This window comes from Lactuca virosa, chromosome 1, assembly GCF_052849685.1.
Source record: "Lactuca virosa cultivar CGN04683 chromosome 1, Lactuca_virosa_CGN04683_v6, whole genome shotgun sequence".
In the NCBI taxonomy this organism is placed as follows: Eukaryota; Viridiplantae; Streptophyta; class Magnoliopsida; order Asterales; family Asteraceae; genus Lactuca; species Lactuca virosa.
The window spans coordinates 275,324,237-275,336,557 of record NC_136426.1 but is presented as its reverse complement, the minus strand read 5'-3'; the positions used below and the strand labels follow the sequence as shown (position 1 = coordinate 275,336,557).

Genomic DNA, 12,321 nt, shown 5'->3' with positions numbered 1-12,321 from the left:
TGAATTCGATTATGTCAAAATAGAATAAAAAATCCTCAGATTCTCAAAACGTATCATAGTCAGAAGCATAAAACTAATAGATTCTATTAAAGAGTATCTTAAACAAAATACCTTAATTTCATCAAAACATAATATTAATCTATCAAACCCTAGTTTGCTAATGTACTTTTAGATTATGTGATTAATCAACAAATTAACATAAAAAGTTAAATAATTTATTAATGAAAGAGTAATTTCATATACTATTAAGATATTCAAAGAAGATAATATCTAATTTATCAAAATATAAAATCAGAAAACCTGTAATAGGGGTAATTTTTCCATTTGGAGAGATTTTTGTATTTGAAACAACCACGATCGATGTTTGATCAGAATAAATCGATGTATTGAAGAAATAAATCTCGTTAATTAGGGATGCGACTATGGATTTTTGTTGAATTGATACAAAACCAAAACTTGGGTTTTTTGTTGCGAGTTCTTGTTAAGGGGGCATATTTCTAGGGTTTTGTGGTATAAGATTGAGAAGATTTTGGATCGATTTCATATTCTATGGAATTACGCTAGAGAAAAATCCAGATCAAGAAAAGTTTAGGGGAGAAAGAAGAAGCAAATCACGACTAGGAAGAAAAGAATCAGCTCTCACATGATTTGAGTTAAAAATGACAAGACTATCCCTCCTGGTCCATAATTAATCACAAACTTTGACATATTTTCAAAATTGCTACCGCCTACATCACCCTTTTTATAGTGTTTTTATGTTTTATTCCTAGCCATCAATTATTTGAGATGAGTGGTCAAGATTTCGTTCCTTTGTCTCACAAAATCCATTTTGTCTCACATGAACCTAACCCTATATATATATATATATATATATATATATATATATATATATATATATATATATATATATTCTATGATTATAAACCATCACTGATCCTTGGTTGAAAAAAAGTTTGGTATGCACGTCTTTGATTTTAATGAAAAACGAGCGAAATCAAACAGTAAGATAATTATTGTGAATACATAAAGAAATTGTGTTGAAACTGTAGGAAAATGTAGATTATTGTGATTTCAGCAAAAACAAGTTTGAGATGTCAAGTCCAAATCATCGGAAATTAATTGGTTAAATTTTCTTTGATTTTGGTGGACCAGAGGTATTGATAGCTGAATTTTATTTAAATTTGCTTCTACGTGTTTTGGATTTGGTGTATCAGTTTATGGAATATGGATGAGTAATTATTTTTGTTGTATCCACATAAGATATCATTGTTAATTTCTTTTTGATTTTAAGGTAATGGTTATATAACTAATTTGTGTTCCTCTGTAGTTACAAAACCAATTTTTATTGCTTTTATTTTCTTTTTTATGCTTCTTTATGGACTTCCATATAAATAGAACATTTGACTAACATATCATTTGATATTGCAGGTTTTGGGTGCAAATTTTTTTCAAGAATGGATCTAATATATTTGTTGTGTATCTACAGAAAGGTCCCATGAATCCTTATCCATCAAAAAAGTATGTTTTTTGTTCTTTTTTTCCCATCTTTTGCTTTCTAATTCTTGAAAAAAAACAAGTCAGCGTTAAAGTATGTATTAACTATTATCATTTGTCTTTTAAATATTGTGCGTTTATTTCATATTATTTATGTGCTTCAAGACAAGGTCTGTTCGAAAATAGCTCCAAGTTGTTATTCATCAGCTGCTTTTTTCGTTAATTTTTTCGTCTGTTGTGCAATTTCTATATTTGGTCTCTTCTACCTTTACTAATGATTAAAGTTTCATGGGTACTAATCATATCACAATGTTTAAAGGTTGGTGATTGTTTAACTATTTTCAGGTTGGGAAAACTTTAAGTGAGGGGAGATAGAATGGTGAATTTAATAAAGGCAGTCATTACAAATTTTGATAAAAATTTGAGGAATTATTAAAAAAAAATAAACATTTTTTGATTGCTAATATTGAAACATATGTAAATTGAAGTTTTTTTTTGTTTTATTATTATTATTATTATTTTGTTGTTGTAGTTGTCATGAATGAAGCTTGCAGCAAGGGGTACCTTCTGCTACTAAATATGCATTTATAAACATGATTGTGCCTTATGTGTTAGTTCATATATCCTATCTTTCTCTTATTTATTTTTCCCAATTTACAAGCTTTTATACTACAAAAAATAAAAGAACTACAAGAGCAATTGGAGGTGCACATACTAAAGGAGGTATGAAGTTCACATTTCTCTTGATTATATTATGCAATTTCTTTGATGAACTGATTTGATCATTCATTGCTATGAAGTTCACATTTCATGTTGACTTGGTCAAATTCTTTCTTATGGTTTTATTGTTTTATGGTTTCAGGCTGATCTGGAGAGAAACCTTTCACAATCACAAAAAGAAATAAACTCATTGCATCATAAAGTGGTGACTTATACAAATAACCAAAAGAATTGTTATAATTGTAAAAACTGCTACATATGTTTAATTATTTATTGTTAATTTGTTATATCCATTTGTGATTTGATCATCAGACTAAGTTTGAGACAAGAGCTTTATAGTTACAAACTGAAAAAAAAAGATTCATGGCTTCAGAAAGAGGTGAGTCTGATGATCAAATCACAAATGGATATAACAAATTAACAAGGGAACGAAGTATGTGGATCTACATATGGACCATCAGGTGTGATATTTAAGTAGGATAAGGTGGCAACTGAGTGTACGCAGCCATATCCATTAAGTTGCCATAGCCTGCAGCTGCATTCCTTTTTTTCAACATCAACAGTAAACGCCTCGTCCATTTTCCTTGCCTCAAACTTCATCCCCCCACAAGATATGACCTGCCAATGCCTACATATATAGATGAAAACCGCAAATATCATGAGATGTGAAGAGTTAGGTACTAATGTAATTGGATAAATGTACAAACCTTTGCTCAGTCTGGAGCATATTCAACCGTATTCTGATATTTGGACAAACAGAATAACGATTCCATCCTTGTCCGGTTAGTTTCATAGTCACCATCCTTTGCATCACATATATATGAATGTCCTCTAACATGCTTATTATTGGTTTCTTCCGGGCATCCAAAATCACACTATTAAAACTCTCTGAAAAACCATTCTCTACTGACTCACAAGAATTATGAACTCTGAAAAAAACCAAAGACCAAGTCTTTGGATCTCTATCCATAAGATGCACAACTGCTTCCGGATTTAATTTTCCAATCTCTTTCATAACTACATTAAATTGTGCTTCAGTTGTTGCCTTGCTCGCTTTCCAAAACAGATTTTCAAACTTGGATCCACTAAATCTCTTTCTAAAATTCGCATAGATATGTCTAGCACACTGCCTATGTTCGGCTGCTGGAAATACTTCCTTTACTGCCTCAATCAAACCCTACATAAGTCACATTAATGTTTGAAATTAGAATAACAATTAGTAATTTTAGAACATGCACTAGTTTTGAACCATACCTTGTGTTGATCCGAAATTAGAACCATACCATGTCCATCATTCCAACATTGCAAATCTTCTGAAAGAGTTTCTATGAACCATTTCCAATTCTCGTTGTTTTCCACACTAACAACTGCCCAAGCAATTGGGAATATTCCATTGTTAGCATCTCTACCCACAGCACAAAGCAACTCCCCTTGACAAAAAACTTTTCAGAAAACAACCATCTAGGTTAATGATCCTCCTACATCCTCCCCTCCATCCCTCTTTTACTGAAGCAAAACATATGTATATTTTGTTGAAATAATTCTTACCATCAGGCATTGAATCAACACAAACTTTAACTGTGGATCCAGGATTTGATCTTCTAATCTCCTCACCATATGACCATATTCTTGCATAATTTTCAGCTATTGTGCCTTCAGCTAGACTCAATGCATAATTCTTGGCTCGCCTACACTGACTCATACTCACATTAATCCCAAAAGCGGTTTTTACCTCCTCTCTAAGTAATCAGACGCTCATCTTTTGATTGTTATAAAATTTGGTGCTTAAAGTGGGTCCCTATCCATTTGTCAGTCACAATTGATCCGAATTTGAAAATTTTTGCACAATTATGCTCACCGATAAGAGACTTTATCTGGAAAGACTTATCAACACTCATCCAAGAACCCCAAAGCCTAAAAGTACATTTTCCATTACAGCATTTGACAAGTAATCGTCTAGTATCATTCTTCACAAAACATAATTGATAACCATTCGCAACAGCATAGTTACAAAGCATGTGTTTCAATGTCTTAGGACTCTCAAACCTCATACCGAAAACAGGTTCCTGCTCCTTCCAATTGAGCTTATCATTGAAAATGTTTAGCAATTCGGGATAGACATCTTCATTGTCACCCATGTCTTCTTCTACTGCCCCACCTACACCCGCTTTCTCACCCATGTCTACCTGAATCTCATTACCCTTTATAAAAAAATGAGGCTTCTGATGGTCATCCTCATCGTCATCGACATCCTCATCCTCGTCGTCATTATCGCCGCCATTCGCTTCCTCATCGCTTGTGTCACCCACATCCCGATGCCCTGTTGCAACTTCCTTATCCAGTCCTGCACCATCAAGTACTTCTTCCTGTACGTTACCAACAAACTCGTCTTTATGTTCATCCAACCATTCCTGTATGTTACTATTCCCAAAATGGTCTACATACATAGGGAGTATAGCACCACATTCATATGCAATTGCTATGAAGTCATAATAATCGGGGTCATTACAAATTAGAGTCAAACCTTTTGGAAAATCAATATCAGGTTGGCAGTAATAGAGCTTCTCACACTTTTCCCCAGTGAACCTTTCGATGAACGCAGCACACCCATCCTTGTCCATTCCTGCGAAATCGATGTCCGAAAACCTCTGAGTAATTCCACTGGTGTAGCGTATGGGGTTTCTGGCGAACATTCCTTGGAAGTGGACATCTACTTGTAAGAATACAGGTTCCATGCTTGAGGATGCAGAAGCACCTCACAAAAAATGGTTTATCGATGAAGTGTTGAACAGTGGAGGTAAAAGGGTTCTTTTATAAAGCGTATACCGACAGTAAGAAGGAAGCGACTAATTAATGACATGACATTAGACGAAAGTCACAGTCAGCATCCGATGTGGTGTTAGTAGAAGGAGGTGGACTTAAAATGACCGGCTACCCCTTCACAATTGAAATAAGGACTTCATCGACCCGACAAATAGTAATTCGTTACCTTATTAAACCACAAAATAAGTTAAGTGGCTAAATAGGTAAACCCTAAAAACATTATAGGGCCTATACGTCATTTTCCCTATTAATAATATTTGTATCCCAATTGATTTTAGCATTATCCTTATAACTGCTCATTTTTCAGGGTGATATTCAAGAAAAAGTAAACGAGTTGCTCGAAGAAATAAATACTTTGAACAAGGATAATGCAAGATTACAAGCATAGGTACATTTTTGGTGTTGTTTTTATAAGCATATGTGTATAATATTTATCGCTTTCTGTTGTAAAAATATAAAGATAAGGTGCTAGAAACTAGAAAGTGTGTTTTATTTGTTCTGATGTGGAAAATAAACCAAACCCTTGCAGGTGATTGACCTGGAAGCATCCATACATGATATTTCCCACCAAAACCAACAGCCGAAAGAACAGAACACGTGTCTGTTCTTCAGTCAAAGATTCAAGACCTTGAGAATTCCATGGCTGCCAATTATCATCTAAAAAGTCAAAGTCACAGGTTTGTCTCATTTTTTTATAACCTAACATATTGTACTATAATTTATATAGTTTTTTAGGTGATGATCGATTTTTGTTTGGTGGTGTAACATATTGTTATGGAAGATGAGGAGATGAAGACACAACTGGAATCTGCGAGGGGTTTGATTGAGAAACTTATTTTTGAAAATGAGAAGGTTATTGAGAAAGTGAACAGCTTAAATGGTGAAGTAGCAACAATTGAAGATCCAATGGTCACAAATTCTGAAGTTGATGATAACTGATGATATAATTATGTAGTCCATGAAAAAATATAATTATATAGTGAACTGTCTAACCCCGCCGAGGATACATCCCTAGTTTTAATTATTAAAGTAAAACTAAGTTTGTGTTTTTCCAATTTGTTGCTGCAATCCCAAGCTTTTAATGAATTAAATATAAAATTAAAGTAAGTAGAAATTTTATTACTTATCGTGGATAATATATTGTCAAGTTGGCTCTTTGAACAAATGCTTTCAACATCTTAAAGTGCTCTCGAAATGCTCTAAATTATGTAAACGACCAAATCCAACATGGCTTTTTCAAAGATATGTTTGCAGTGAACTTGAAAAGTCCCAACGGTGGCTCTAACGAGTAGGAGGAACATATAAATCAATAAAAGAATTGAATGGGATTGTATGCTGATCAAATTAATTAGTATTTTATCATAAATTCCATTATTATTATTTAATCATGAACCAAAGGGTTTTTAACCAAGCGTATCAATTTTTGTGTCAAGGTTGAAGTCTGATTTGAGACATTGAATTATGAATGTTTTAATGTATACATTAACCTGATAATTCATTAAAAGTAATTTTAAAATACAACGGAATTAACTAATCCAACATTAGTAACATAAAATTCCAATTTAAATATAAGATCATATCACCTATTTATGATAGTTGATACTAAATTCGTAGAAGAAAATCAAATTCCAAAACGTGAACTATTGTGTTGCGTAATACTGTTATTTTTATATGAATACAGTACTATCTCATAAAATAAAACGAACTTGGTCAAATATCTAAATTCTAAAATAATAAACCTGAGAACAAATGAAGCAAAAGCCTTTTTTATGAAGACGATAAATATTACAAAAGACCCAACAAGTTACATAGATTGTTTGTCGAGTATGACATGAACAATCGAATTAAAATACAAGTTCTGATCGTACAAATAGACGAGGATTGAAACACAATAAGATAAGGTGCAGTGAAAACATCCAATTCAAGGGTCTTTATTCTTGTTCACATGGAACTTTAATTAGTTGCATTGCATGTGCAGGTTAGTCTCGATATCTTTGGTGACATTGAGGCAAAACTCCATCAAAGTGTTTGGATCTTTAATGTTTCCATTAATCTTCTCGTATGTCAACGTCCAAGTCACGAAGTTCTTTTCTTCCTTTGTGTCTACTTGAACGGTCAATAAGAAGGTCTTATAAAATTCCATTAGAGCACCATCGACCACCTTGAAGGACACTGATTTTTTTTCCTCGTCAATTGCTTCAATCACTTCCTTAGCCACACATGTCTTCCCATCTATTTCGTATAACAGTATAAGACCATGACACACGGAAAACATTATACAACAAAAGAATACTATGTCATTTTCTTCTTGGTAAGAAGCTAAATAATTAAATCGTGGTAGAAAAATGTTTAAAGATTAGGAGACGTACCAAAAATATAGTTCCAAGTCATTCCTGATCCGACATAACCCCATTCACCACCATTGAGATCAACACTTTTGATGTTCATAGGGCTCATGTAGGATATATGGTTAGGTTTGTATCGAAATAATTCATAGAACGCGTCTCAATCGGACTTGATTGATGTTTCTTAACCAACTTTCCACATAGAGCCATCTCTCTTTGCTTATTTGAATTATGAAAGCTTAAACTTTGAGATGAAAACCTTTACGAGCCCCTTCACCTTCATATAGTGATATTTGGTTCCTTTCCTACCAATGAATGGCATAGAGAATGCTTTACGAAAAAAGATGTTCTTGTAAGTTGTTATAAAGTAAATTGAATAACTTTATTTTGCATGTCAATAATGTCAAATCCGATGCCTATTTGCCTAATTAGGTGCACGATGTGTCTAATGTGAATAAGAATGGAAACGAAGTCCGGTTAGAATTGGCTTATTAATGATTTATTGTTAGTGCACATTTGTGGTGTCGGTCTCGCTATTGTGTGCACATTAAATTTTGAGTCGATAAAGAACATTATCATGCGCTGCACATCCGTACCATTCTGCGGAAAATTTATAAATGATTATGTAACAAAAAGGTAGTTTATAAAAGAAAACGGAAAAATCTTTAAAAGAAACTCGTAAAAAACAAAGACGTAAAAATATGAAACTTAAAAAAGATAGTTTGTAAAAACAAAGATTTAAAAAAATTATAAAATAATAATTCGTCAAAACAATGTTTTATATAAAAAAAATGTTTAAAAAGTTGTAAAGAAAGTATTAGAAGAAACTAAATTTTTAAAAGATACACAAACATTTAATTGGAAACTTTTTTATAAAAATAGTTGGACCAATTTTTTTTAATAAATAGTTTAAAATGGTACGGTACTGTTAAAATATACAAGAAGACACTTAGTGAAAAAAGAATTTGGGGACCTAACATAAAAAATCTAATCACAAAGGTGGATGATTTTTTTCCAAATAGAAATCACCATGTGTTATTCAGTATCGCGACACGAATAAACCTTTTTGATCGCTAATGACGACGCAATTTCACCAATCGCACCATGATTTTTAAAGGAAGCAACAGGAAGATTATTTGTCTACTTGCATGGGTTTGCCAATTGCAAGTGATTAGGGAATTTCTGGCCCTAATAGTTTACTAATTTGTAGATTTGTCCAACTCAATTCACGACACGTAGTACAACATGTTGTATCGTAGTGTGCTTAAGCGGAAAATCAAAATTTTGCTACTCTTAACTAGTTTGGTTACTCATGTTTTGCTTATTGGGCAATTGCGCGAAAAAAATCCGGAAAAAATAGCCTAACGGATCTCGAATGTTTTGTTTTCGACAAACCGCTTCTTGCATGCAAAAGATTTATTCAAACATTAATTCCTTCAAAAAATTGAGGCCTCTGGAGGATAGCAGCAACATGAATTTTTCTCAGAAGTATGTTTATCCTTATATTATTTTATATTTTATTTATTTTTAAAATGATACTTTTCGTCTTTAGATTTTTGCAGAATAGTTTGAGCCTTATGTTCATGCTGAGACTAAATTAAATGATTTGGACGCATTTGGAAAACTCGAAAAAGAGCGGAGCTTATGGAAAAGTTTGAAAGGATAGGAGTTGGTTGCACATAAGTAAGTGATTATCTCACTAGGAGGAGGAAAAAAACTTATGAAGAAAAGGAGGTAACCGATGTTGGTTGATTTTTTTTTATTTAAATTTAGTTTTTAGTTTAGTCCACACAATTTTAATCTATCATTTGAATATTTATCAGTAATGATTTCTAAAAGTTAAAAGAGAATTTAAAAAAAGAATATTGATAAAAAGAAGGTTATGGAAGCAAATCACGACGAGATAACAAGGATTCGAATGAAGAAACAGAACTACTTGAGAAAACTTAACTTTGTCGCAATTCGCATCGCGTCTCCGGCGTGTCGTGCCAAGATTTAGGGCATATACAAGTTATATATAATGATGTCAAAATCCAATTATAATTCATAATTATTTATATCTGTTTAGAAATTAACATCTTATGTAGCTCTTTCCATGAAGATCCTTTTTAAACTGATTGTCTCATATACATTCTTTTAGTTCTTCTAAAGTACAACATGATCAAATACCATGTCATATGCATAATATGGCGTAAATGATTAATTCATTTGCCAATCAAATAGAATATAAATCATTTCATCGAGTTCAAGCCTATGAGCTATGTACTTTTGAGGCTAGCTCAAAATGGTGTCATATGACAATGTCAAGAATTCTCCAAAAGAATTTTGTGTCTTGATCCCTTTCAAGATATTGTCAATATATGTATAAGGACATGAAACTTTTAAGATTCAATTTATCTATCGCCTATATATTTTACATTCCAAGAATGTATCATTTCCTTCTTAAGTCTTTTATTTTAGAAACACTTTCCGAGTCAAGGTGAAAACGACCTTGCTTAGTCCGAATGTGATTTCAAATGATTAAGTATGTATCATTCATACAAGATTAGGAATTTCACTATGCTCCTACTAGTTCTTAGTAAACACACATGTTCTATTCATGTTTATATAAAAACATACCTTGTGGTTTTACATAAAATGATGATTGTAACATTGAGATGTTTGCTTTATATACACAAGTGGATCTCAAGCTCTACACATTTTGTTTGGATAACTTGGATTAAGAAAACCTCCAGGCTAATCTATATAGATATCTTCCAGTAGATGTCTATTAAGAAAAGCCGTCTTTCTTGAAATCTCTTTACTATATCTCATATTAAGAATATGAATTTATAGCAAATAATATCCTTGTTGAGCTAATCATAGCTACCTGTGAACAAGGTTTGATCACAGTCAATGTCATGAGTATGATGAGGACCATAGTCAATGACATGAGTATGAGAAAATCCTCTTACTACAAGTCTTGCTTTAAATGTGTATGGTTATCCATGTAATTTATTCTTTCTAAAAGAATCATTTACTCCTTCTAGCCTTGCTATAGGGATAAATTTTAATCACGCCCATTCTTGATTATCATACATGGATTGCATCTCATGTTCATGACTCTAAGTCATTTATCAGATTCAGATCTGACATAGCATCTTGGTATTTGATGGTTTTCCAGAAACCATCAATAAAATATCATCAATGAGAGATTCCACATTTCTCAAGTCATAGATGATTTCTACCACTAATGCGAACAATTTGTGTTTGTGAATAGCTATTATTCAAGTATAACAATCCTTGTTAAAATTAGTGCCAACTATTACTACATAAGGTTATGGTTCTTGAGCTGTTTCAAGTTCCATGTACCTCCCACTTGCTTTTTCATTAGAAGCTTGCTTTTTACTAACTTAGCTTTCACAAGAATAAGAAAACTTATTCTTGGTCGGTTTGCATATGATAATCTAACCCACATTTAGAGTATTAAACAAATATATATTTAGTCGATTTTGGCTTTAAAAGATTTAGTCCAACATCGGCTTCAAATCCAAAAAACACTAATTAAGATGAGGATGGACCCTTTCCATACTAAATCTTATAAAGTGTTTAATGTACTTGATAGTTGGTATTTGTATTCAAGATACAATCAATAGTGATTGAAGTATTATCCCAAAAAGATTAAATGAGGATATTTCTACCGATTAGAAAGTAAATCATACCAAGTAAGATTTAATTCATCATTTATTATCATTAAGGCCTTAGATAGTTCTTACCGGTTTGTATCACAACTTTTGCAACCTTCAACAAAGATTTTACAATTATATTTTACCATTTAAAATCACTACAAGAAAAATGGGCATCTGTGACTAAAATATTAGAGAATGATTAATCACTCTTAGATACCATGTATCTGGGACTGATGAATCAGTCCTAGATATTATCTGGGACTGAGGACTGATTTTAATGTGTAGATTATTAATGACTAACCATGCTTATATGAGACTGAAATTCAGTCTCTAATATGTTATGTCATTTTATATTTGGAGTGAAACATATTAGGGACTGAATTTCAGTCCTTGATAAACTTGTGCTAGTTTGATTTCGTACGTTATTTATTAGGGACTGAATTTTTGTCTTTGATAGAATTGCATTAATTTCTCCTTTGTATGGAAACTAATTAAAGATTGTATTTTAATATTCGAGACTGATTATTTAGTCACGAACATCATATATCTGAGACTGATGGATCAGTCCCAAATACCGTTGGGAAGGAAAAAAATTAGGGACTAAATTTCAATCTTGGATAAACTAACACCAAATTTAATTTTGGAGTAAAACTTATTCGGGACGGAATTTCAATCTCTAATAAAATTATCTCATCTTTGCGTTTAGAGGGAAACTTATTAACGACTGAATTTTAGTAACCGAGACTAATATTAATAATAGTTATTAAAAATTAGGTTTCTTAAAAAATATTTATTATAACATAGAATTTACAAAATGGACTTTAATGTTCCCGTCTTCGACGTGGTACTTTATGAAATGATATCGAATTGGACTTTAATGTCCCCGTCTTCGACTGGATTGTGACAAATGCGAATGGAACTTTCTAAATCACAATACAAAGGTATTTTCTTCATATTGATTTCATAGTCTCGTAGTTGGCTTTGAATCCAAATTACTTGTGATATGCACGCAACAACAACCACATACTCTGCTTCTGTAGTCGAATTCGAAACACAAGTTTGCTTTTTTCATTGCCAGCTCACAAGCTTTCCATCCAATAATTGACATCCTACAGTTGTGCTCTTTCGATCAAGTTGTCATCCACCTAGGTCCGCATCAGAGAATGCTTGGATAAAGAATCGTGTCTTCGAAGGATACCATAATCCCAACGAAACTTTTCCTTTGATGTATCGAAAGATATTCTTAACAAAATTGAGATGGGGTACTCTTG

General features: G+C 32.4%; 1 protein-coding gene across 1 annotated transcript; it reads right to left on the bottom strand.

Annotated features, from left to right (window-relative positions):
- Positions 1-2,336: 2,336 nt before the first annotated feature.
- On the bottom strand, positions 2,337-3,916 carry LOC145129948 (uncharacterized). The gene is made up of 5 exons (XM_079064792.1): positions 3,763-3,916; positions 3,469-3,644; positions 2,922-3,391; positions 2,716-2,842; positions 2,337-2,423 (listed from the first exon to the last, which is right to left on the bottom strand). The coding sequence occupies exons 1-5, from the start codon at positions 3,914-3,916 to the stop codon at positions 2,337-2,339; spliced, it is 1,014 nt and encodes a 337-aa protein (XP_078920918.1).
- Positions 3,917-12,321: the final 8,405 nt, after the last annotated feature.

What these genes read in the sequence shown, in the direction of transcription:
- LOC145129948 (XM_079064792.1), bottom strand. Translation starts at nt 3,916, where the DNA reads ATGAGTCAGTGTAGGCGAGCCAAGAATTATGCATTGAGTCTAGCTGAA. An exon ending in TGTTGATTCAATGCCTGATG is followed by an intron (nt 3,645 to 3,762) that starts GTAAGAATTATT and finishes TTTTTTGTCAAG; the next exon opens with GGGAGTTGCTTTGTGCTGTG. An exon ending in AACTTAATGGATATGGCTGC is followed by an intron (nt 2,424 to 2,715) that starts GTACACTCAGTT and finishes TATTTGTATAAG; the next exon opens with TCACCACTTTATGATGCAAT.